This window comes from Malaclemys terrapin, chromosome 7, assembly GCF_027887155.1.
Source record: "Malaclemys terrapin pileata isolate rMalTer1 chromosome 7, rMalTer1.hap1, whole genome shotgun sequence".
In the NCBI taxonomy this organism is placed as follows: domain Eukaryota; kingdom Metazoa; phylum Chordata; order Testudines; family Emydidae; genus Malaclemys; species Malaclemys terrapin.
Genome location: NC_071511.1, coordinates 22,369,488 through 22,397,016, shown reverse-complemented (window position 1 = coordinate 22,397,016; position 27,529 = coordinate 22,369,488). Strand labels below are relative to the sequence as shown.

At 44.1% G+C, this 27,529-nt stretch overlaps 1 protein-coding gene and 1 long non-coding RNA gene across 6 annotated transcripts in view; one reads left to right on the top strand and one right to left on the bottom strand.

The window, feature by feature from the left end:
- The window catches only part of CHCHD6 (coiled-coil-helix-coiled-coil-helix domain containing 6), a 174,114-nt gene that overhangs the window by 75,615 nt on the left and 70,970 nt on the right, over positions 1-27,529 (top strand). For all 5 annotated transcript variants that reach the window (XM_054035562.1, XM_054035560.1, XM_054035561.1 and 2 more), the window contains one exon: positions 25,994-26,064. In XM_054035562.1, the coding sequence (XP_053891537.1) occupies positions 25,994-26,064 (71 nt within the window). The remainder of the gene's footprint in view (positions 1-25,993; positions 26,065-27,529) is intronic.
- LOC128840949 (uncharacterized) lies at positions 10,882-15,456 on the bottom strand. The gene is made up of 4 exons (XR_008445747.1): positions 15,152-15,456; positions 13,143-13,256; positions 12,161-12,580; positions 10,882-11,349 (listed from the first exon to the last, which is right to left on the bottom strand). It is a non-coding gene; the product is annotated as an uncharacterized LOC128840949 (long non-coding RNA).

The following is a 27,529-nucleotide window of genomic DNA, read 5'->3' as shown; positions in this document are numbered from 1 at the left end:
CAGTCAGGAGGGTTTGTACTGTAGCATTTTTCTGGATAAGAAGAACGATGGACTGGAAACAGAAGTCCTTCAGAGAGAATCATAGAAACAATCAAGCTTGGGGAGGAAGCTAAGGCTGAGTTTCAATGTTTGAGTTACCAATAAATGCCAGGAAGGGGTAAATTGGGGTTAAAAATGAGCATATACTCTGTTGAGAATTACATGTGTTTTATATGGGGGTGGGAAGTGTGCATGCTCGCTACTGCAAATGGCAGATGCATCCCTACTAAAGTGGAATGAAAAGCCGGTTCAACTGCCTTTTAAACCCTTCAGATGCTGATGGGGTTTGTTGAATACATTTCCCCTGGTAAATAACCGTATAGACATTTGCTTGATTCCTTCTGCTGTTCTCCCTGATTCTCCATTTAACCTGACCTGGAGGAGTTAAGGCCAATACTACAATAAAGCAAAAAACGGATAGCTTGTTGCGTAGTGTGAAATAGCACAGAAAGGCTCAGGGTAATCTCAGTGGATGAAGCAGAGCTTCCTGCTGTAGAGTGAGGTTTTCTCTGTTTTGATTTCTTAAGCACTGACTCCTATAGTAACTTAATGTATGTAGCTATGGACAATGTTGAGCAGTAGATACATTAATTTGCGACAATCCCCACTTATTGTTTTTCAAAGCATTGAGTACCAGAAGAGGTAGTTGCAGCTGCTGCATAGTTATGTAGGTAGGAAAGGGATGCATTAAATAAATATCCTTTTTATTGATAAAGATCTAACGTGCCTTTTCCTCTGTTTAGTTTCATGGATCTCATAATTTTGTGTGGCATTCACTTTATTTGATTTGGTTAAATTAATCTCCTTCCTTCCTTGCACTTAACATTAATTCATGTTTGTAAAGCATTTAGGGCATGTAAAGTACTATGGAAGTACTAAGTTGTTTTTGTTTATTATTTTTATTGATATTGATTCGTCTTACCCCTTCTCCTTAGAACATTCTCCCACTTCTGGCATGTCAAACATTCACTCCCTCTTCATTCAAATTCCTCCTTACAATACACACCTTCCTTAAGTCTTTCAGCATTAACCCACTGAAGAGAGAAATCTACAATAATTCTTAAAATAAAAATTAATTCAGACTCTCTTCATCTGGTCCACTGTCTGTGCAATCCCTTTTTGTGCTCTCTGTATTCTACCGTTTTGAGCAAACTGATTGATGCCACCTGACAAATACTGCCAGCTGATAGCTGATTAAGGGAAAACTAAAACAATATACTAAGACAGACCAAAAAGAGATGGGGGAGTCTTAGACTCATAGACTTTAAGGTCAGAAGGGACCATTATGATCATCTGGTCTGACCCCCTGCATGCTGCAGGCTGCAAGACCCTTCCCTGGACTCTGCCGTTGAAGTCCCCAATCCTGTGTTTTAGTGACTTCAATCGGCTGAGACCCTCCTGCTAGTGATCCCTGCCCCATGCTGCGGAGGAAGGCGAAAAACCTCCAGAGGCTCAGCCAATCTACCCTGGAGGAAAATTCCTTCCCGATCCCAAATATGGCGATCAGTAATACCCCGAGCATATAGGCAAGAGTCTCTAGCCTGACCCTTGTTGGCCATTATGCTATTCATGTACCATTGCTTGGTTTTCCTTGGCTACTATGTTTTACCATTAAACCATTCCCTCCATAAACTTATCCAACTTAATCTTAAAACCAGACAGGTCCGTCGCCCCCACCGTTTCCCTCGGAAGGCCGTTCCAATATTTCACCCCTCTGACGGTCAGAAACCTTTGTCTAATTTCAAGCCTGAACTTCCCCCCGGCCAGTTTATATCCATTCGTTCTCGTGTCCACATTAGTACTAAGCTGGAATAATTCCTCTCCTTCCCTTGTATTAACCCCTCTGATATATTTGAAGATAGCAATCATATCCATTTGGAGTTTCACTATCCATGAAACCTAAAGTGCTTATACCTAGTATTGAATCAAGGACTATGCTGAGGTGCTGGCCTTGGGATGGGACGTTAACCCCATCTAGATGGGAGTTAAATATTCATTGCCCTTTACTAGATGAGTTGATATCTCTTGGCAGGTGGCATGGACACCATTTCTTTTCTCAGTAAAATAGGTGTAATGTCTTCAGGCTGCATGTGAGCTATTGCTATATGTGTAATGGTGCTCTGCTTGCCTCCAGTCACTATCCTGCCAGTACCTAACTTATCCCTCTGTCAAGTGCTTCAGGACACTTAGAGTAAGAGAGGCTGGTATAAAACCAAATTCTATGCTGTAAGCACTCATTGTCCTTTCTGAAGTAACTCCTCCTTTCCCATCCCTAGATAGGTTGATTTCCTCTGATCTGTTTTAAGGATCTGAACATTCTTGATTTGACTTCAGTAAAATAATTTTTGTGCATTTCTTATTCTATTGAACTTCCCACCACCTGAATTACCATTATGAAATCAAAAGCATTGTAGACTGATAATAGTTTTCTAAAGTACAGAGAAGTACTGTGAGAGGTTTGTCTATCAAGCCAATGGAGCAACACAATAGAATGCCAAATTCATCAAGTGGATGGTTTGATCCGTGAACAGAAGAAAAATAATCCCTGAGTGTAGCTTCCTGTAATAGGTTGATAAGGTTCTCTCTGTTCCTCCAGACCGTTTCCCCAGTTACTTAGTCTGTCTGGAGAGCCTGCATGAACATGCCTCGTCAGGCAGGGGTGATTCCAAGAGACTCTTGTCATGCTTGCTTCACTCATGTGATACGAGAAGTCCTTAAAGCCACAACATAGCCATCCTTCAAACCTTTGGGGATTTAGCAAAGGGGAGTTATTGTACCTTTTTATGCGTTAAGTTAAACTACTTTTCTTAATGGCAGACAATGTTATAGAAGGGAAAGAACCTTCTGAACTCAATGGAGCAGCCATCTGAAACAAGTTTTGACCTCTTCCTACTATGCTACCTTCCGCCCAATTTTTTTATAGAACTATATACTTCATATGCCACGTTTTTGAAAAAATTACTTTCCCTGTTTTCTTCTCCAGTTACCTGCCTCCCACATCCCTCCATTGGCCTGCATATGTCTTGGCAGGGTCTAGAAATGTTCAGCTGGAGGCGCTTTTATTGATGTTTTCCATGCAGTGGCTATGTCTTCTGTGAAATGCGACTGTGCATTTCTATTGGCTAGACTTACAAGCTGGCTTTCAGTGCTCTATGCTTGATTCACCCATTAATGGCTGTTTCACTAAAAGCCTGTAAAGTTTAGTAGTTAATATACCTCAGTGCACCTGCTTTCAAAGACCAGAGAAATTGAGTGGTAATTTGATGAACTCAAACATTTGTAAATAAAGTGTGCTAGATGTCAGCACCGCCTGCCTGCCTTCGCCTCAGTGCGTACGTTCACCTTAAGTACTGTGTTGACTTATGTATGGTGCCTGACATCAGTTTACAAGCAGCTTCTATGCAAACAGCAACTAAGTGTCTGCTTCCTTTTCAGTCTTCATGATTAGTTTAGAGACTCATTTGCAGCCTGTGTGCTGAACGGGGATCTGCTTTAGCCTCAGGATGATTTTGTTTTTCTGGTGTGTTTAAGGTTCCTTTGTACAGGAAAAGAATGATGCTTATGGGTTGCTTCATCTTGGAATAATCCATCTTTAGACTTGCTTATGAAATAAATGTGGCAATGTGTGGTTTTGAACTTGGTGCCTTAACACTGAATTTAGCAGCTGACTACAGATAATAATCTGGTATCTGGTCCCATCAATGGAAGTACACGATTTTTTTACAGGTAGAAATGATGTGGGACGTAATCTTGTCTCTCTTTGTCAGCATACAGTTGTTCCCTACAGAAGATGAGTGCTTTGTTCAGTCCAGTGCGCTTTTTCCACTGTCTAATAAAGCTCACTGTTGACACTTCTTTTTTAATATCTAGTCTTTTTCCTTTATTTCATCCCATTATTTCCTTACTCCAAGCCTTTGGACTCCTTATTTTTCGTAAGTGGTTATGCCCTTCTTGTACTTACAGGGAGTATTTTTCTTGGTGCTGTACAACCATACCAAAATAAGTCTATACAGTACCATGTACACTGTCCCAGTACAATAAATAGCAATCCTACCTCTTGCACCCAAGTAATTATTTAGCCAGGCTGTATGTAGTTAGTTCTTGTGTATAGTTACAGATAGCTGCAGTACTGGTTACATTATTAATCTGGAGAGTGAGAAAGGGAAAACAACGACTTCATGAGTTGATAGGGGGAAAAAAATGTACTGGCTGAAATGTGTTCTGTAATTTAGGATGAGACATTCAAAGGAGCCTCAGGCACTTGAGGGGATTTGGGCACCTAATTCTCTTGCACTTCTCTTTGACTATCCCAGCTTTAGGCCTCAATCCTGCAAGTTGTTCCATGTAGGCAGACCCCTGCACCTGCGCAGAATCAACTCCTCTGAAGCTCCTTTCAGAAGGAGCGTAATGACCAAATTGCCTCAAAGATTGACTTGGAATAGGAGAAAATAAATCCTTACTGATCACATGCACGATCCTTACAATTAATTTATCAATAACTTGTCTTTCACTAGTGTCTTCTTTCCAGGGATCCCAAGATCCCATGGTTTACAAACAATGAAGAATTTTAGCCTCTCAACGTCCCTGTGAGGTGAGTCAATGGTATTGTGCTCAATTCACAGAGGAGATTGAAAAGTGACTTGCCTAAGGTCACACAGTGAGTGTGTGACAGAGTTAGTGATGGAACACACAAATTCTGCCTCACAGTCCAGTACCTCTCCTTACTTGTATTCACCTTTATGGTACAAGTATTGTTCTCCTCTCGCCTCTCACAGGGGCTTGTAACCTGGCTGTGGAAAAAATGCTCCTGGCTGAAAAGTGGCAAAGAAGGCCTCAGTTCTGTGGATATTTTTTTAAACAACAATTATTTTACTTGCTTGGGTTTAAGCCTTGAATTTTTTAAAGCACAAAGTTTGTTTTAAAATTCTGTTCTGTACTTGTCTTGATTTTTGAGGAAGAAATTATGTGGACAGTGATTAGTCCATAACATGGTCTAGCTGCATAAAGTATCTCAGATCCCCACTAAATTAGAAACCGTCCAGATACTGAACTTATTGTGCACTTACTGTGACTACATCTCACAAGGGGTGTGTGTGTGTGTGTGTGTGTGTATTTCTAATAGGAATAGTTTTCTGTGGGTGTTTAAATATACGCTTCATGACAGCCCAGGGCCACTTCTTTGAAGGCTTTCCCCATCAGCCAGGCATTTTAAAGAAATGTATGAATAACAGAGCTATTCCAATTTCTTGGGCATATAATACACATACCCAAGAGACAGAACAACTTGTAAATAATGTGCTTTAATGTCCTCCTTAAATATATGTATACCTTAGGGCCTGTTATGAGTTCTTGGACTCCAGCAAATGGTATTTGTTTCACTTGTCTCAAAATCCCCTGTCCCCGGGCTGGTCTTTAGCACTTTTTTTTTGCCAAGCCTGCAAACATGTTGCAACATGCCTCCTACCCCCCAAGAAAAGACTGCAGTCCCACTCTCTTCCTTAACCCTTCTCTATCCCCCAAAATTAACTGAGTTGTCCATTATGATCTTGCCACACTCAACATTAATAAATCGGCAGGGCCGGCTCCAGGCACCAGCTTCTCAAGCAGGTACTTGGGGCGGCCGCTCCGGAGAGGGGCGGCACGTCCAGGTATTCGGCGGCAATTCGGCGGACAGCCCCTCACTCCGCCTGGGAGTGAAGGACCTCCCGCCGAATTGCTGCCGCAGATCGTGATCGCGGCTTTTGTTTTTTGTTTTTTGTTTTTGTTAGCTGCTTGGGGCGGCCAAAACCCTGGAGCCAGCCCTGTGAATCGGTGAAGTCTCCCTATTTATTTATAAAAATAAGTAACTGCTTTTCCCTAAAAATTGGGAATGGCCCTGTAAGAATCACAGAAAACAGTGGTTTTTGTACTCCCCGGCAGACAGGCCATTAGCTACTTGAGGTGGTGAAATTGACAAGATGCTGGGGTGTGAACACCTATATGCATCAGGGACCACGCTCAGGTCTGTTGTACAATTATATTGCCACTTTGTCCTCCAGGAAGATACCAAATGAAGACTTTCCCTCCACATGCCCCCCACCCCACCCCTCTGTAAGCCAACCTATCATCCTTTCATAGTAAGATCCAGTGAAGTCTGAGACCATGGGAACTGCTGCAAAAGGTAGTGCTGTGCAGTTACAGCCCCAGATGGAGGGCCAGCAACACAGGCGAGGACTGGATTGTGGCAGGCTTTTGGAGGTGGAAAAGAATCAGAGGTGTAACAGGGGAGACCGGTTTGATAGTGAATTTGTGCAGTATGTTTAAGAGAGGGCAATATGAAGGTGAGAGCCAAGAAGGGAGGAGTGAGGAGACAGAGAAAAGAAAAAAGAAGGCAAAAGCGTAAGTAATGAGAGGAGGGAATGAGCAGCCTTTTCTCTATTGTACCTTTTCCTTCTTTGTCTGCCACCCTACAGGGGTGTGTGTGGGGGGGTGTGTGTGTGTGTGTGTGTGTTTTTTGTTTGATTTTTGTTTTTTTCCTGGAACCCAAAGTCTAGCCCTGGGTGGCCTGAGGGGACTGTGAATAACTGGTTATCTTTAGGGAATGACAAGCTTTCCCCCTAGCTATTATATTTTTAAGTGTCTTCATGAGGAAAAAGGGTTAGAAAATTACTTTTTTTCCTTAATAAAAGCTGAGATTCTACATCTACAATTTTGTGCCCTCTAGTTACGGAAGATGGGCTGCCATGGGCTTGCAGGTCTTGGTCTACCGGCAACTCTTAGTTTTCTCCCTTCTTGATTGTTCTAGAAGGTGTATTGTGGTGCATCAAGCAGTACAAAGAAATTGCCTGATGAGCCTGGAGCATGTAACAAATTTTGAGCAGGCTTGTGTGTGGTTTTTTAAAAAAGGCGGAAAATGTCTCATGTCAGAGTGGCCACGTAGGAAATTCAGAGTCCTTTTTTCTTTCTTTCAGTATGTGCATTTTTCATTTGGACATGTTAAAAATGTTATGCTCTGTGCCCCAACTGGAAATGTAAATGTCTTGGGGAGCTTTCATCTGCTCTCTGGAGTCAATTTACTGGGATCTCAATTTTCCAAATATGATTGTGTGTGCACAACAAAATTGCCTTTCATGTGATGAGTGGGCAGTACTTAGTAGTGAGAATGGAATATGGAGCCTTTCACCTTTAGGTCATTCGTTCAATTACAGCTTGGTTTAGCTGCGGCCATCATTTGCTGTCTATGCAGTGGTTTGGGTCGCAGTGAAATGGTGAGTCTTGATTTTGTTAGAATATAACATGTTGCCGCCCCCCCCCCCCAAAAAAAAAAAAAAAAAGTGTATCCCAATTGATAATCTCAGAAGATGGGGAAGGAGTGACCAGGCCATGGATACAGAGGTTGCCTCTTCAGGTCAGAGGCCAGGCACGCAGCGCAGGGTGGGGAAGTTTGCATTTTGGTTTATCCATTTGTTCTCTGGATCAAGGATTTCATTTTCCAGAGGTCTCTGTATGCACGATCGGAGGTTTCTACAACTGTACACACAAATATTTTTTACCTGCAACTGCATTCTTGTGTTTTCATTTTTTGTCCCCATGATTTGTTGATTTCTGGACTCTACGGCCCCCAACGCAGCTGAGGTGAAGGATGGATTTCATTGTTTTGGTGGGCTCTGCCCACCAGTGTAGTTGTCAAATAAGGATACATCTTTAACCTGCACTAAAGTCACTTAAAAAAAGAAAACTCTTCCTTTCTGTATATTTTGTTAGCTACAACCACAAAGTCCCAGCTGTAATTTATGTGTAAGTATCTATGATTGCTTTGGGAGGTTTACATGCGGTGCTTCCTCATTTATCTGCTGGACCAAGTTCTTTCTTTGTATGAAATAAGCTTTGCTGTGGGAGGAGGAGACCTTTTGGTATGTAGAGATTGAATTCTGAATGTGGAGGTGTTTACATTAAATTTATTGTTTTGACTGTGGTAACTACATGTGTTCCTACTTCATCCATTTGTGCTCCCAGGATGCCCTTGGAAACTTGACTTTTAATCTCAACAGCAATTTCCTGGTTTAAATATTGTTTTGAAAAATAGATAATAAACTATTTATTGTGAGCTGTGAGGAAGGAAACCCATTTTCCTAGTTGGTCCTGCAATGAAACCGTAATTTTTAAATTGTGGTGACCTAACAGCATTCAAGGCCACATCTGATGTCATATATGAGGATTGTAATACTAATCTAGTCAGATGGAAATGTCTCAGCCAGAGTGCAGGGATGTAGATTTCCTCCTCAGTTATGCAGTTCCCTGCACTCTGCTGTAGTTGTCCGATTTGCATAATCATGGTTACGTCTCAGTAACTCTACTGTGAATATGCATTTATTTCTAATCTCATTGGCTGTTGTTATCCCTCCGCTCTGATTGGCTCGTGTATTTATAATTTTCAAGCTCTTTGCCAGCAACAAAGAAGCCTCCTCGTTGTTTCCTGATTCCTCTGAAGAGAATGAAAGTTCCAAAAATTACATGAAGGAAAAGAAGAATATACTTAAAAGCAAGAAAGAATGTGGCTGTCAAACTGTGGAAAAGGAAATGATTTAAAAAACATTCTTTGACTTCTTTCTTCTCTTTCTTGCCATCTCTCTTCCCTCCACATGCCTTACCTGCCCTTTTACTGCAGACCAGCAGGACTCTGTCCCCCAGAATAACCATCATTTATTTATTTATTTACTTACCACCGGAAGAATTTTAGCCCATTTTGAAACACAACATTTTAAAAACCAAAAAAGGAAAAACTAGTTATTCTTGAGCACAGAATAACTGGTTTATGGTGGGCCCCAACTACTACCAATACAAGGTGCTCCCATTTGGCCTAGCAACTGCACCCAGTGTCTTCACCAAAGTGTTTCCAGTAGTAGCAGAGTCGTTCAGCGCAAAGCGTCGGCATCCTTCTTCCTGGATTTAGATGATTGGCTTCTCTTTGGCAGGACGCACCAGGAAGACCTCATATCAACCTCATTGCTGCTTCAGCATCTGTCATCCCTAGGAGTCTGTGTGAACATGGAGAAATCTATGCTAATCCTGACGCAGACTAAAGAATTTATAGGAGCAACCTTAGGCCATGTCTACACTACACAGTTAAATTGACTTAAGCTACGTCAGTGATCATTAACTGCTGTAATTACATCGCTTGTGCATGTTCACACCGTGCTCTTTGTGTTGGTGGAGCGTGTCCACAGTTGGTGCTCTAGCACCGACAGAGCAGTGGAACATGGATAGCTATCTTATTGTGCAAATTGCCACCTTCTCCCACTAAGAGTTCTGCAAATGGATAGTGGTGCATCATGGGGGGCGGGATCACTTCCCCATGATGCAGTTTTCTCCGTTCCATAATTCCAAGGGCTTCTGCTTGCATTTCGCACCGTTTTTCAACTGTAAACTTTGTGCCCACCATCTCTGCCTGACAGCCTGGATCCTGTACTGCTCGCTGTTCTTGTGATAAGCGCCATCAACACAACACGGTTGATCCTGCAGTATTTCGTGAGCTGTGAATCTGAACAAGAATCCGTAGTGCCTGCCCTGCTGTGTGCCATGGAAAGAAACTATTCAAGATTGTTTGCGTTCATGGAGTAGCTGCATACAGTGGATTGTTGCTATTGGGCTCAGAAAACAAGCACCGAGTGATGGGATCAGATTGTGATGCAGGCATGGGATGACGAGCAATGGCTTCAGAACTTTCATATGCAGAAAGCCACCTTCCTTGAACTCTGTGTGGAGCTCGCCCCTGCCCTTTGTCACAAGGACACCAAAATGAGAACTTCCGTAATGATGGAAAAGCGTGTGGAAGCTGGCAACTCCAAACTGCTACCTGTCAGTTGAGAATCATCTTGGAGTTGGGAAGCCCAACCTAGGGGTTGCGGTGATGCAAGTGTGCGTGGCTATTAATCACCTCCTGCTATGAAGGACTGTGACTCTGGACAATGTGCAGAAACTAGTGGATGGCTTGTGGCAGTGGCATTCACTAAATGGTGATGGGGCGATAGATGGCATACGTGTCGTAATTTTGGCCCCAGACCATCTTGTGATGGAGTACATGAACATAAAGGGTTACGTCTCTATGGTTTTGCAGGTACTGGTGGCTCATCGGTGTCAGGGAAGGTGCATGACGCACGCATCTTCAGGAACACTGGCCTGTATATAAAGCTGCATGCAGGGACTTTCTTTCCAGACCAGAAGATTCCAACAGGGGCTGTGGAAATGCCCATAGTGATCCTGGGAGACCCAGCCCTTACCCCTTATTCCCATGGCTCATGAAGCTATACACCAGAAACCTTGACAGCGGCAAGGAGTGCTTCAACAACAGGCTCAGCGGGTGCAGAATGACTGTAGAATGGGCGTTTGGCAGATTAAAGGGTCGCTGGCACTGCTTTTTTGGCAGGCTATACCTCAATGAGGAAAATATTCCTGTGGTCATAGCAGCCTGCTGTGCTCTGCATAACATTTATGAAGCCAAGGAGGAAAAGTTTCCCCAGGGGTGGAGGGTAGAGGTGAATCGCCTGGCAGCTGATTTTGAGCAGCCAGACACCAGGGCTATAAGAAGGGCTCAACAGGCAGCTATTCAGTTTTGGGAGGCTTTGAAGCAGCATTTTGACAATGAGCCCCAGTAATGTCTTTCTGTAATGAGTTGTGCCAGGTATTGTTTACTTGCCACATTGAATGACTACTGTAATGATTACTGCCTGAGTGTTAATTTAGTCTGCAAATGTGCCGGTTGCCACTGTGTATGAATTTCTGTTGCAACCATCCTGTATAGGTCACAAATAAAGAATCACTGTCTTTGTAAGGCTAAATTTTTATTAAACAGCAATACACAGATTAACATTTCTTACAAGGGACATGACAGTGTGCAGCACTCTCTGAAGTGAGGATTTCACAGCTGTGTGTAAGTCCAGCTGTCATTATGGAAAATGTCCCTGCGGTGGAGTACAAGGGTTACTGTGATGGGCCAGGAATGTGTGTGGGAAGTTTTGGGAGAGCAAGGAAGGCAGTTCTGTATGGGCTACAGGGGGAGTTATGCATGCATGTGTTTCCCCTGCAGCGCAATCAGGGACCTCAGCATCTCTGTTTGTTTGGTCCTACATGAACTTTATTATCCGCTCCTGGCCCTGTATCATCCGCTGGCTATTCATTTCTAGTATTTTGATAGTGTTTCTCCATGCTCGCTATCGGCCTGATCTGACGATTGCAGCACTTTACAAAATATGTCCTCCTTACTCCTTCTCGTTCACTACTTTATCTGATGGAGGCGTTCTGCTGGTGTGGAGCTGGCCCTCAAGGGCACATCTGCAGAAGCAAAAGAAACACTACACCGAGTCAATATTGTGTCTACACTCCATCTTGAATCATAAAAGTTACATACACCTCTCTTTCTCCCTTTCCCATGGCAAACATGCAGCACAGCCAGAGCACTAAACATGGTGAATTCGGTGGGGGGAGGAGGGAGGTGCAAGACAGGACAAAGGGTCTAGGTGGGTTCAGACTGGGATCAGTACAAGCTCCCAAGTACGCTAATCTGAATACTGGCACCGTTTTCCACAGATGGGGGGTGATCGAAGCTGATATCTCACTACTGAGGGTAACCAAAGATGCAAGGATGCATCTCCTGCATGCGTGTGACTTCAGACCAGACCATGCGTGGGCTGCTTTGGTTCCTCCAGAAGTAATTGCTGATTGGTGCGGCAAAGTTTCCTTTACAAAGGGGGAAGAAACAAAGCAGTTCTGCCAAGGAATCTTCGACAGGATTGCAGAGTATCTGCAGGAAGGATTCCCAGGAGATGTGTGTGCATTAACGAACTTCTCCACAGGGCCCCCACTATGTAACTGCATAAGGGAATGTGAAGCAGATGCAAACAGCACCTGATGATGTTAATTTTCTCCCTTCTCCCACGTGCACCACATAACAAAATAAAGGACACCTCTAGCTCATGTAACCATGCACTATCAAAGCAAAATGAGAACTTACAGGAGCTCTCCTCTCCAGCTTCAGGGATGCCAGAGACAGAACTGGCTAAACCACTCTGGAGTCAAAAAGAAGTCCTGGCTGCCACGTCACCAGACAAAGCTGTAGCCTGTCTCATATCCTCCTCCAACTAACCTTATCCACCGCTTCATCCTTGGGGTTGTCGGCTGCCTCCAGTCCTGCTGAAGTATCCATGGGGCTCTTGGCGGTGGAGGTGGGGTTGCTGCCGAGGATGGTGTGCAGGCCCTCGTAGAAGCGGCATGATATTTGGCATTGCACCAGACAGATAGATGGCTTACTTTGCTTTCTGGTATGCCTGCCTCAGCTCCTTGATCTTAGCACAGCACTGCTGTGTGTCCCTTTTGCGCCCTTTCTCATCCATGCCATGAGCCATCTGCTTGTCGGTGTCAAAGTTGCTACGGCTGGATTGGAGCTGCAATTGCACAGCCTCCTCTCCCCACAGTCCCTACAGATCCAATAACTCTGGTGTACTGCAGGTGGGAGCACGTTTGCTGCAGAAAGCCGGCATGGTCAGTAGGGAAGATGCGATGTGAGCTGTCCACCACAAGCAAACAAAGTGGAATTTCAAAAAACCCTGGGGCTTTAAAGGGGGAGAGGCATGTGCCCTTGTACTTAACTGAAGGGCAGCAGAGTGGAAACTGCTTACCAGAGCAGTCATGATGAGCATTGTGGGACACCTCCTGGAGGCCATTTAAGGTGACATAAGCAAGTGCACTGTCTACACCAGTGGTTTTCAAACATTTTTTCTGGTGACCCAGTTGAACAAAATTGTTGATGCCCGCGACCCAACGGAGCTGGGGATGAGGGGTTTGGGGTGTGGGAAGGGTCTCAAGGCTGGGGCAGAGGGTTGGGGTGTGGGGTTGAGGGCTGCAGCGTGGGGCTGGGAATAAGGGGTTCAGGGTTTGGGAGGGGGTTCTGAGGTGGGGCTGGGGATTAGGGGGTTGGGGCACAGGGTTGGGGCTCCCGGTTTGTGGGGGGACTCAAGGCTGGGGCATGGGGTTGGGGCTCCAGCTTTGGGGCAGGGGATTGGGGCACGGAGTTGGGGGACACTTGGGGCTGGGTAGGGGATTGGGGCTCCAGGGTTGAGGGGGCTCACCTCTGGCAGCTCTTTGGTCAATGGCGCAGCTTGGGGGCAGAGGCAGGCTTCCCGCCTGTTGTGGCACCGCGGACTGCGTTGCACCCCGGAAGCAGCCAGCAGCAGGTCCGGCTCCTAGACCAGCAAGATGGTCATTACAGATACCTCCCTGTTAGGCTGGGGAGCTCACATGGACAGTTACATGGTGCAAGGCACTTGAATGCCCTGAGAGACCAGAATGCACATCAATTTTCTGGAATTCTCAGCATTCTGAGAAGCTTGCAAAGCCTTTCTACTATTCATCCAGCTTTAGCATGTATTAAAGACAATGTTACAATGGACAATATGATAACCGTATTCTACATAACCAAGCAGGGAAGAGCAAGATCCATCCCCCTGAGTATAGAAGTGGTCACCTTATGGAAGTGGTGTATCAAGAACCATATTGCCTGTGTACCTTCCAGGAACCCAGAATACATTGGCAGACAGCCTCAGCAGGCATTTTGCCATTGATCACAAATGGGAGTTACGTGACTCAGTAGTGAGTAGCATATTCATGTAGAGGGGAGACTGTTTGTTGCCCAGAAAAACAGGAAAAGCAACATATAATGCTCCAGGAGAGCTAAGGAAAGCACTCCAGAGGCAATCCTCTCCTCCTTCCCTGGTCAGATCACTTGAGCTATGCCTTTCCTCCAATCCTTGGGGTCTACAAAAGATTCAGGAGTACAAGGCACAAGTCATCCTCATCAACCCCAAATAGCCCAGGCAATTCTAGTTTCCAGGCCACCTACGAATGTCATCCTGACTGCCGATCAATGTCCGGTTCTTTCCAAATCTCTTGACCCAGGCGAATGGCAGAGTCCAGCATCCCAACCCCAAAGCACATGAGCTCACAGCTTGATATTTTGATGAGTGTCAACCCTAGAACTGTCCTGCTCTGAAGTTGTGCAAACTATTCTTAATAGCCAAAAGCATTCTGCCAGGAAATGCTGTTTGGCCAAGGGGAAATGTTTTTCTATCTGGGCCCAGCAAAAATCATCTCTTTCCAGAGACAGCGGATATTTCCACTATTGTAGACTGTCTTCTTATGCTCAAGACGTCAGGTCTTTTTCTTTAGTTAACTGAAGCTTTACCTGGCAGCAGTCAGTATATGTCACCCGCCATCGGATGGATACTCAGTCTTTACCCACTCAGTAACAACCAGTTTCTTGAAAGGCCTGATCAGAACCTTTCTGCCAGTAAAGAAACCAACCCCTCACTGGGACCTGTATTTAATCCTTTCACCACTCACTAAATCACTCTTTGAACCGCTAGCTACGTATTCTATGCTTCACCTGTTCAATGAGGGTTGCATTCCTCCTTGCCAACACATTGGCCAGGAGGGTAGGTGTATGATCCACCATAAACAATATTGCATAAGGACAACGTCTCACTACAACTATACCAATAATTCACTCCTAAGATAATTTCAGACTTTCACATAAACCAGTCAATTCACTTTTCTGTGTCTTCTTTTTCCGAAGCCCCACAGCTCAGGCATGGAGAGGAGACTTCATTCCCTCAACATTCAGTGAGCACTGACATTTTGTCTGCAGAGAACAAAACTGATCAGAAAGTCACCTAGACCATTTGTTGCTGTAGCAGAATGAATTCTAGGTCAAGCTGTATACTCCCAGAAAGTCTCTAAGTGGATCTCTGGTAGCATCCTGCTCGACCAGTTGGCACAACTCCCTGCCCCACACAAAGTAAGAGCTCACTCTACAAGGGCACAATGGGTCTCAGTGGCATCACTTCAGCAGGTGGTACTCAACATTTTCAGGGCAGCTATGTGGAGTTCCATCTGCATGTTCACAAAACGTTATGCCTTGGTCTAAGACTTCTCTGCTGATGCATCTTTTGGGGCAATTGTTCTACAAGCTGCTAAACCACATGCATCCTCCTATCCTGCTCCTTTTTGAGCACTGCTTTTCAGTTATCTACAGTGGACTACACTGGGGGACAAGCACTCAGAAGAATGGAAAGTTACATACCTTGTTGTAACCGGAATTCTCCGAGATGCATAGTCCCTATGTGCATTCCACTACGTACCTCCTTCCCATCTGCTTTGGATTATGACTGGATTCGCAGTAGAGAAGGAACTAGAGTAGGCAGTCAATCTGCACCACCCTTTACAACCTCAGTATGGAGCACAAGGAGAGCAGGGCTGCAGGTTCGGATCAATGGACACTGATTGCAAGAATTCTCCAGTCTCAGGCCCATGGAGCACATGCGTATCCACAGTGGAATGCACGTAGCAACCATGCATCTCCAACTCCAGTTACAACACAGTAAATAACTTCCTTTTCCTTGGTGTAACCACTAGACCACTCCTTCTCCGCAGCTCCAGGCTCTGAATATGAGTGAGCACAGATTCAGAAATAGGGGAGGGAGGAAAAAATGTGGTGGCAAATTAAATTGCTGCTTGTATAATTTTTTTTTCTCTCCCAAGTTTGCTCTTAGTGTGGAAATGTGTCTCATAAATATATAAATGCAAAGATGAGAATTGCTGCCAAAAACTGTCAAGTTTCTGGAACTTTCTGCCCTTGATTGTTCACATTATAAACCACTCTTCTCTCCCCATCCACCCCCCAAACTAGTACAGTGCTCTGAACATATACACCCACCACTCAGTCAGATCTGTGTGTATGGTTCATCTTCTGTGCCTTTGATGTGCTCCGTAACGCAGGCAGAGAGAGGTCTGAACGTCTTTCTAAAAACCTGACAGTTTGTGTGACAATCTGTCCACAAATCCACAGGCTCCCTGTCAACCAAATGAGCTTTTGAATATCAGAGGTTTTGGGAACAGCGCTTACAGCGTCGCCCATGCGCTGAGGCGAAAGTACAACAGGCTTCATATGTAACCTGAGAGATGCTCTGCATTTTCCTTAATCATTTTGGGGACATCTCATCATTGCTTGTTGGCTGGTTCTCAGCCCTGCACATGTCAGGGTTATTTAGCAAAGCTTGATTTGCTGGGAACTGCATGCAGAATAATTTGCAATTGGAGGGGAAAAACCTGAAGGGGGGAAAAAAAGGAAAATTGTAGGCCAGACTGTTCTCCGCCCCCTTCCCCCCACAAAAAAAAATAGGTAATTTTATTTTTTCCGTGGGGTTTTCTGTGTCCATGTTGGTGCACCTACATGACCCACCTTCTTCTGTTCTCCTTCCCCTGTGCATGTACCTCCTGTCCGTAAGGCCCCCCTGCCCTCCATCCTGGGCGCTGGATGCCTCTTTTATCCCAGTAAGCTGCATTCTTTGACTATCTGTTGTGCAAAAGTTTAGGATTGAGAATGTAATCCAGGTCTCTTGTATGGAGGGGCAAAGGTTGCTTACTAGCCAGTCTCCTGCAGTTCCTAAATAAGATTTAGTGTGGCAGGGGCATTCGTGGTGAGAAACCCCAGACATTTAGCTACAGCAGTCTTGGTGAGAGGAGGGGACTTTGGTGTTCAGAAACCCTTGATGAAGGCTTCTGCCAAATACTAACCTTTGGACAGTCATTACAGTCTTTTAAACAAATCAAATGCCCCTCTAATGCAGAGGGGGTTGGCGGTGGAATGTATTTAATAATATCCCCCTTTTAATATGCTGCAGTTACCTGAAGACTGTTAGGTTTATTGATGAAGTGCTGGTCATTATCTCGATTGAAGCTTTTGGTTATGCAGGTTAGTACCCCTGCCCCCTTCACAAGCCACTTGCTCCTTACCCCACTCTTAATATAGTTACTGTGTGCTTGTTAGAGTTGTAAGAAGCAATCTGCGCTGAGACCTTTCTGCTTTTGTAACCCTGATCTGTTGATAGGATCCATGTGTTACTGTGTGGCTAGCAGTGCTGCCATGCTACCCTGGCAGAGGCATTGAACAGGAACTGTCATGCCCTGAAGCCTTTTGGGTGCTGCTTTATCTGTGCAGTACAAACAGGTTGAGGAGTTGTGTAAAGCAGATGCTGAAAAACCGTGATGCTTAATCAATGCTGGTGAGGCCTGTTTACCTGCAGTTGTCCGGTATAATTGATTACAGCATTTACTGTGAATTCCTCACCTAGGACTTCTGACTCCTATATTGGACTTTAAACTAGAAAGAGAGGGTGTGAGGATATTCTTCCAAGGCATTTTAAATCTGATTCTGAGGCTTTTGCATTGCCCGATGCTGTCCTTGTCAGAGAGTCTTTGTTGCCTGCTGGCATTTTATGGCCTTTCTCCGTGAAGCTGATTTTGCTTTTCTGTATTTAAAGCACCACTGATGTTTCACAGCAAACTTTGCAGGCTGTCTACTTTAACTCAGTCCTGCTTCTACGTAACATGATATATTTTCTGCGTTTTGGTTCCCTTTATTATTGCTAGGGTTATTCATTCTTTGAGTTTTTTGTTTGTCTACTGCTTGTCTTTCCAACTGGAAGCTGTTGGCCTCATAACCACATGTGAGGATTGAGCTGCTGGAACTCAAGACCTATTAAGACCTGTTTCCAAGAAAGTGGAGGTGGGGAGAGAAATGAATTCAGCTTTCTTTATGTCAGTAGAAGTTTTTAAAACTCAGACTTTTTTGTTCATATTTTCAATGAGATATAATGGCTTTCTAAAGGAAGAGTTGCTGAATTTGGACTTCTGAGGGGCACATATTGAGACACTTGGCCCTGTGCACAAAACAGGATGTGTATTTACAAATAAAGCTTTTAACTAGTGTATCCTCTCTGGAACCCTCTTGCTGAAGGCACCCTGGTTCCTGAATGTGACCCCAGCATTATCGAAGCCCAGTGTCAGACTGTCAGTGTGTTCTTAATCTGATACAATAGCCTGAGTACAGGACTGGGAACTAGGAAGTCCTGAGATCTAATCTTGTTTCTGATGCATGCCCTTCTGTGGTTTAGGACAAGTCACATAACCACTCAGTGTCTCATTTTCATCACCTGTAAAATGGGGCTAGTCAGCCATATCCCTCACAGGGGATATTGTGAGAGCTGATACTTGTAAAGCACTTTGGATATGAAAAGCTTTCTATAGCTGTTAAGTATTATCCTGCTTTCACCCATGGGTAGAGTTGCAGCAGATTTATTCAAACAGAAATATGCTCCTGCCACTGACTAGTTTACTTTCCCCTTTGCTAGTATTGCAGATGTAGCTCTTCTCCTTGATTCTGCAGTGAATCCTAATCTAGCATTTATGATCTCACAGCCTGTTGCCAAGGGAATGAATTGGGTGTCACAGATTCAGCACTCTGACTTCACTGCAGGCTCCAGGAGGAGTGGATGAGCCCACGCTTGAACAGCAAATACCAGAGCTTCATTTAGAAGTTGCCTTTGGATAGTAACCGCACTTCCCCCATTATTCCCTGTATCTTCCCCCTGCTAAGCCTAGGAGAAAGGAAGTAAATTCTCATAAGATGCCCTTCACTTTAATCCATTACTCCCAGGAGCCACATGTAGCATGCTTTATATGTTCATTTTTCCATTTGCAAAGAGTGCCTGTTGATTATCCTTCATGTACATTTACACGTAGCAACAGTGAAAAACATCAGCTGTGTGTATTTGCTGGACCAATGTCAGCAAATCAGAAACAGGCGTTCTGCAACACCCCCACCCCGAGGCTTGAAGTAACCAGCCTTTGCAATGTGTCCTGAAGAGCCAAACTCAGCTATTTCAGACCAAAGCACGAGTTTATGTGGGAAGCGATTCCAAAGGGTCATCCACTGAAAAAGACTAATTCAAGGGACTATCTGCTTGCAGCTTCAGGATTTATGGGTGGGGGAAAAACTCTCAATCACCAGGTTCCAATCTATGGGAGGCTTCTTATAGATGAGAACCAACAACCTGAGTTACAGTCTGAGGCTATTAGGCCTAGTCTACACTAGGGCTGGGGGGCTGATGTAAGATACGCAACTTCAGCTACGGGAATAGCGTAGTTGAAGTTGACGCATCTTATTTCAACTTACCTCCCGTCCTCATGGCGCGGGATCGACGGCTGCGGGTCCCCCGTCGACTCAGCTACTGCCGCTCACCCTGGTGGAGTTCCGGAGTCGACGGGAGCGCGTTCGGGGATCTATATATCGTGTCTAGATGAGACGCGATATATTGATCCCCGATAGATTGATCGCTACCCACCGATCCGGCGGGTAGTCTGAACGTACCCTTAGAGTCTCTGCAGCACAGGTCCAATGTGATCCCTATAGGAGACGTTACTGAGCAAATATGGCTGCTGCAGTCTGCGCTAGTTTTAAGTTTTTGGTTGACCTTCCTCTGTTGCTACCATGGGAGCGGTAGCCTTCTGAGCACCCTCTAAACCAGAAGTTCTCAAATTTTTCTTTGTTGATGGACCCCCTTTTCAAATGCAGTATTAATCACTGACCCCCAACTGAGAAACTGATTGACAAAAGTATGTGTGTACTTCATATAAATATGTACTGTTAGTAATGTTTTAAGAGAGAGAGTATAAGAGTACTTACAGGTATCAGTCAGATGGGTGTTTGTGCTTTTGACTGCAGAGTCTATCTATCCTTGTGTGATGCAGAGGCAATGTGGGGTGTGTGTGTGTATGTATGTATGTATGTATGTATGTATTTGACCTTCCTCCCTGAAGTGTTGATGTAGTGGGCAGAGTAGTGGTGTGTCTCCTTGGCTAGCTGTGCCTGCTCATGGAGTGAATGGCTGTGAGGCAACCCCTTCTGATGACAAGGAGAGATCTCTTTTTTGATGCTGCAATTTTTGGTTGTACCCCCTCCAACCCAGACAAGCTGGGTGGCCAAATGAGGTTAGTTGGGAGAGGAGGTGGCGCTTTCTCCCTGAAACCCACCTCGCAGGGCTGGCCTGAGCCGCCTGTCACCGCTCGCCCACCCGAATGTTCCTCTGTGCCCCCCTCGTTTGAAAACCTCTGGCACGCCCTCCCCGAGCCCCATGGCATTGTCTTCCCCTCCCCCAAACATTCCTCCACACCCCTAGTTTGAAAACGTCTGGTGCTCCCTCCCCGAGCTCCGCTACGTGTTGCTGTCCCCCTCGAACATTTCTCTGCATCACCAGGGGGTGCAAAGGAACATATAGGGGGAGAGTGGTGACGCTAGGCAGCTCAGGCTGCCTTCATACAGTGGAGCTCAGGGAGGGAGCACCCCCTGACTCACCTCAGCGGGCCACCCAGCAGATGTGCGAACCCCCTCTAAGGACCCCAGTTTGAGAACCGCTCCTCTAAACATCTGTAGCAGCTGCTTCATGAGCTCTGTGCACAAATGACAGCAGACATGCATGTTCTCATGAGTGTTGTGAGTCTTAATCTCTGACTTTAGTGGCATTGGGAAGCAGGGGTTTAAAATCTGTTGTAGATGCTTGTGACAGAGGTGGTAAAGTCTCCCTTGTCTTGCCCCTTCTCCTCGCCTTTCATTTTGTATTTATTCCCCTGTGGACTAGAGCCAGGGCCAGCTCCAGGGTTTTTGCTGCCCCAAACAGCCTCCCTCCCCCTCCCCCTACCCCCCCCCTCAAAAAAAGAAGCCGCGATCGTGATCTGCGGCGGCAATTCAGCGGGAGGTCCTTCACTCCGAGCGGGAGTGAGGGACCCTCCGCCAAATTGCCACCAAATAGCTGGACGTGCCGCCCATCTCCGGACTGGCCGCCCCAAGCACCTGCTTGCCAAGCTGGTGCCTGGAGCCGGCCCTGACTAGAGCATATTCCTCCCTTTTAACGGACATGGGAGACACCTGTTCCTGTCAGCTTCTTTAGGGCCACATATTAGAAAGTTTGTTGAATGCTGCAGAGTGCACACAGACAGGGTGACGGTGATGGGGGGTGGGGGGGTGCGAGATAAGTGATGCATCTGTCAGGTGTTAGGCAGATTTCACCATCTAATCCCGCAGCTGTCGTCTGCAGCATTTGTCAAGGCCTCCAATGGCCTGCTCTGTTTCATCAGAAGTATCGCTAGCATTCATCTAGGCTGGCAACATTTCAACAGACATTAATCCTCTTTGTATCTTTAAGCACTATGACCACTGACAAGATTCTGTACATCAAGGTGTCAAAATACCTCAAGATAGCTTTGGTATCTGTTGTCTTTTTATATCCAAAGAGTCTCTGATCCACTGACCCAGTTCTTAACCTGATGGATAAATCTGTGTTCTGGTGTTAGAGCTTTTTGCTGCTGCTGCTGCTTAAGGTTAGCACAGCATTTCACCTAAAATCTGATTAGTTTCAGGTTTTTCTCACTTCACTCATGTTCTTGTGTCAAGTGTTTCGCATATCATCGTGAACAATGCACATTCTACTGAGGTGGTATGTAATGGACTTCAATGTAAGGGCAAAACTGAGCTGGCAGGGTTTTTCTCATGACACTTCAGCTATTTCTATTTCTGAAATAAACCAAGAAGTGCTTTCCTTGCTATATTTTGAATTTTCTGCTTTCTCTCTTGGAAGAAACCAGACAGTACAGAAGAGTATGAAAACATACTGGAGCCTGTGTATATGTGGGGAATTAACCAAAATGTATTTTGAACCTCAGTTTTAGTGGGGAAAGGAAGTTTTTATTTCAAGGCGCATGTGTGCGCATGCTTGTGTGTGTCTGAAAGAGAGATCTGAGACTGTATTTTCATATTCTCACCATCAACCCATTACTTACCAGAAGAGGTAAACCCTTTGAATTTGCACTGCATCGGTGCAGCTTGTTCACACTCTAAAGACAGAATCCCAAAATTACCAACCCCAAACATCAAAAATCACGAGTCAGGCCCCCAAAACTCATTTGATTTAGATAAAAATAATATATTTCAGATTCTTTTCCTTTAAGCCTGTTGGGTTCATGTGGGGCACATTATCAAACTTTTTTTCTGCACCATAAGGGCTGGAAATTTAGAATATATTTTTTTTAATGGCAGCTCAAATTCTCATGTAGCCACTTGTCTCCAGGAGCTGGGGCTTTAAAAAAAAAAATTAAGTATCATGGGACTCATGATTAAGTATCATGAGAGTTGGCAACACTGTGAGTGTGGGACGTTTTCTGAGCATATTTTTTATACAAGCTTGCAGCTGAATCTCCTGTCCTAATTTAGGGATCTTTATTGTGGCCAATAGTGTCTCTGTTGGGGCTGAGCGATGCCACAGCCAGGCCCAGCTTCAGACACCAACAGTACCTGTGGTTATGGGTGATCTGACGAAGTCACCTAGTGTAATGTGGGTAAGGTGGTTCTGCATTTTCACATGGCTGCCTGGTCTGAGCTTTCAGGCTGGTTAGAAAGTCCTGGGTTAATATTAGCCATTGGAATGTTCTGTCACAGCGTGGTGGTGTACAGAATCACACTGGGAGGATTCAAACTATGACAAGAGGCAGCAAATTTTGCAGATGTAGATTGAATGTGAGGAACTCTCAAAACTACTCTCACTGGGGCGAAAAAGCCCCAAAACTGTAGAACCACCTCTGCTCAGTGCTCAGATTGAGAGGCAGTTGGGTGGAATTTGTTCTTATTAAATGATTTGGAGAACTGGTCTGAAATTCAATAAAGAAAAGTGCAAAGTTCTACTCTGAGGAAGAAAATAATTAGCTACAAAATCGGGAATAACTGGCTAGGCAGTAGTACTGAAAAGGCTCTGGGGGTAATAGTGGATCAATGAATGAGTCAACAATGTGATGCAATTGCAAAAATGGCTAATATCATTCTGCATATATTACATACAACACTCCTACATTAGTTGCTGTGTTCTACTCAGCACTGGTGAGGCCTCAGCTGGAGTACTGGGTCCAGTTTTGGATGCCACACTTTAAGAAAATGTGGACAAATTGGAGAGAGTCCAGAGGGAGAACAACAAAAATGATCAAAGGTTTAGAATACAGATGCTCTCTGAGTTACGCACACCTGACTTATGGAAAAAGTTCCGTAAGCCTTTTTTTTTTTTCTTCTTTTTGGTGTGCGTAATTGTCGGAGATACGTTCCTGACTTACCTCAAATTTGACTTACTCAAGGTGTTCCGGAAGAACGCTTGCGTAAGTCGGGGAGCGTCTGTATCTGACTTATGTGGAAAGGTTATAACTCTGATCATATTCACTCTTGAGAAAAGAAGCGTGAGGGGGAGACCTGATAAATATTGACATATGTTAAGGACTGTTATAAAGAGGATGGTGACCAATTGTTCTCCATGTGCACTGAAGGTAGGACAAGAAGTAATGGATTTAATCTTCAGCAAGGGAGATTTAAGTTAGATATTAGGGAAAACTTTCCAACTATAAGGATAGTCAAGCTCTGGAATAGGCTTCCCAGGGAGGTTGTGGAATTCCCATCATTGTAGATTTTTAATAGGTTGAAAAAATACCTGCCAGGGATGGTCCACTCTAGGTTTACTTGGTCCTACTTCAGTGCAGGGGGCTGAACTAGATGACCTCTCAAGATCCCTTCCAGCCCTACATTTGTATGGTTCTATGTATGTAATAAATCTGAAGCAAGGACAGAAGTGAATGAGCAGCCCCCTTTTTCTGCTCCCCCATCTGGCTCAGGGTATGACTGAAGTGAATGAGCAACCCCCAAAGAGGAAGAGGCCCAAAGGGATGGGGAAATCTTTTTAATACTTCTAGTTGCTGAGCAAGCCCAGGTTTGAATGGCCAATCTGGAACTTTTCCTTCTTTTGGAAGCACTTAACAATATTGATTGATAACACTGGAAGCAGTAAGTCTTCCCAAAATGAAAAACAGAGGAGTAACCCAAAAGCCAACCAAAGAGGTATCTAGATTGGTGGGAAGGGGGTTTATAGAATCTGTGCTTAGATTTCCTGCCTCCCCTTTTAAATTTGGCATTTTAAATTCCTTTCTGTGCCTCCTATGCCTTCACCTTCCATTATACTTCCACATGACACCCACATCAGACTTGCCAGGCTGTCTGGCATGTGGTCTGGCAGGGTTGTTGTCTTTCCCTCCCCCCTGATCACTGAGGTTGAGGTGACCCACCCCATCTGAGTTCTCACTTGCCTGCCTCCCAGCCAAGTTGAGAGCCGGAGTGATGTCTTACCGGTTCCATGCCTCAGTACTTCTGTCCATGCTTGAGGATCCCACCCGATGTTGCCCAGGGGCTCAGGCAGGAACTTGATGCAGTAGTGGCATCATCAGTATTTCTACTACCTCTGTCACAATAAAATCATTGGCCTGAACTCTCCCTCTCTCATAAACTACACAAAGGCCCCTGCACAAGTGCTTTAATTCTACAGTCCTACCAGCAAACAACTCTGTTTGCTGCTTTTTCCTTCCTTAGGTGGGTTAAATGCCAACTTCATGCTGGGCCGCACATACAACATATTTGTTCCTGTTTTCCTCGCCTGCTGCTGTTTCACTGCAAATTGCTGCTGGCTAATGGTGTCTGATGGCATTACTTCCTATCGCTGGAAAAATGCTTAATCTTCCTACCTTTCTTTCTCTCTCTCTCTCGCTTTCCCTCTTTCTCTCGTTTTGATCTCACAAATCCAGGCCCTTTGAGAAATCAGGTGGTATGAAATATGAAAATTGCTTGGGAAGTAATTGGAGAAACAGTGAGATTTATGAAACTCATGGAGAATAACACTCATATCCTACGTTTTCACATTATTTCATTTTTAATGGCGAATTTAATTAATTGGCACATAGGTCTTGTCGGTTCATATGTGAATAAGCAACAGCAGGGAGCTGGAAGTCATCGGATCTGTTTACAGGGCAGAGAAAAAGGCTCCATTAAAATCTGAACTTTGGTTATTGAAAGAAGTAAAAAGGATTTTGCAGCATAGAAGTTTGACTATTATGTAACAAATAAGCAAACAAATACATTCATGACTGCTCGCTGGCAGAACTCATTTTGGATTGATTACTGATCCATGATTTGTCAGGTCTAAGAGCGATTATGAGGTCAGAATTTGTGAAAACAAATTCCTTCCTGTGGTTTGTGTGTTACGTAAATGCAGATATGTATAGAAATGACACTTAAATAAATACCTTTCAACTGAGCACTTCATAAACCTTTCCATTAGCTAAAAGTCTCAAGACTTCTGTGGAATAGGCAGGTGTTATCCCCAGGGAAACTGAGACACATAGATGGTGACTTGCCCTATTCCTGTTTCTAACCACTGAACAATACTTGCAGTCTCTTCATGTGGAGGACCAGAGTTGCAATCACAGGAAAAAAAGTTGGGAGGAAGAGAATTGTGTTTAATATAAAATGACAAAATCAGGAGACAGGTAGGAGAGCAGCAAGGATGGGCCCTAAGGTGAATTTCAGTCTTTACCCCCAAGACTATTTTTCTCTCATCTCTTCATTTATTTTAAAAAGTGGTTGGTTCTTGTATAAATTTGCATCTACTCTTTCAGATTGACTCAAGTCTGATACTCTTCACTATACTGTTAAAGAGGAAACATGGTAGCTAGTCTACAAATGGCTCAAGGAATTTTCCTTAAAAAGCAAGTTACATGGACAGTGGAGTTGAAATATAAAAATAATTCTCTCGTTAGGCTAACTGTGTTAGCAGCTAACTTTGACACTTGCAAGTCTGTAACCTACAGGCTCCCCACAGCAATTAAAAAAAACAAAACAAACCCCAAGCAGCATTGGAAACTCCTGTTGGAAAAGAAGTTTGGATGAAATAACACAAGCCGAGCATTGGCCAAGAGGCCTACCCCTCGCCACATGAGGTGTCTTCAGCGGTGTGACTCAAGATTGTTGCCTTGATGTGATCTGTTGAGAAGTGCATATGTTCTTTCATATTCATATTTTATATTGGTGGAGCCTAAGTTGTTTTGTAGCAGAATATGATGCCTGCTGGGTGAGAAATGAATGTTGTTTATTATAGAAGACAATTACATCACAGGGTAGGGTCCAAAAAAGCACAGTCTTGAGTGATGAGCAATATTTGCTTTGTTTCAGAATGCTGAAATCTACAAGCTGACATCAGAGCAATTCCATGAGGCAGCCACTGGTGCAGAGAACCACATAAAGTAAGAAGTCATTTTTGGTTCTTTTCAACAGCTTTGTTTGTATTTATAATACTCTGTGTGCATAGCCCCTGGATATTTACATAAATGAAATGTGATATTACCTCAGATTAAGTATTTAGAGACCTAAACGGTTGTAAACTCTCCCCCTCTCTCTTTGTGCTAACTTTAAGGGAGAAAGTTTAGGGTCAAAGTGTAGAATTTCTTTGAAAATAAAAATAGAAGGAGATGAGGATGGGGGTCTAGAAAACACAAATTGGATTAGAATGTTTTCAAGGCTTTTAGAATAGCAATGAAAAGTATTTTTGGTTTACATTTAAACTGTCCGGCACAGTGTTTGCAACCCAGACATTCCTGTTCTTATGCACTAGCCCAGCAAAGTGAAACTTTTTTTTTTTTTTTCATTGTCCAGGCAAGAGAAATGTAAAAAGCACATACATAAATGGTGACACCTAAATAACACTAAAATCTGTTTTAATGATCATGTGTGTTTATAGTGACACAGATGAAATGTATTTTCTGAAATATGGTTTTTATCTTGGCTCGGAGTCCTTTAATATTGTGTCTATTCTTTTTGCCACTATAGTGCATTTCATGTCTAAATTCCTCCATTTTTGTGTGCCAGTAGCATTTTCCAACTCATTGTTCCACATGTACCAACAGCTGTCTTAGAAAAAATCAGGGCCGCCCAGAGCGGCGGGCAAGTGGGGCAATTTGCCCCGGGCCCTGCCGGGGCCCCCACGAGAATATAGTATTCTATAGTATTGCAACTTTTTTTTATGGAAGGGGCCCTCAAAATTGCTTTGCCTCAGGCCCCCTGAATCCTCTGGGCGGCCCTGGAAAAAATATAAGTTTATGAGAATTCTTTACTATTCATGAGTCCAGAGAAATTATACTGTTAAGAGCAGCATTTGTACCTCAGTTTGGTACAACAAACAGTTGGCCAACATGCAATAAACTGGAGTAACAACATATGCAGTCCAGTTGGATCAGGTCCAGACTGCATGATATTTAACTACATAAATAGATTATACAGGTGTATGTAAGTGGGGTGCACAGCATATTATATTGTATTCTTTTTTTTTAATTATGACTGGCTGCCAAAGCATCACATAACTTGTTATAATTCCATACTGGTGCTTGGAGAGTTTGGTTGTTGCAAAAGCTCACATGCAGTGTACTTATAAAATCAAGGCGCTGATACATCCCAGACATTTTCAGAGAACTCTCCTTAGTAAAATTTAAATTGTTGTTAAAATAAATTTTAAAAATGGTAGATGTGGTAATCAAGACCTGACAGTCTTTTCTTTAGCCCCCTTGGAGCAGAGAGAAGATAGTTTACCCGAGTGTCCTTCTAGAATTGTGTATCCAGTTGGTGAGAATACATATAACAAGGATATAATATATAACATAAATAATGAATTCTTAGAGGAGATTAAGACCACAGGTTATATCCTGTATTCGTTGT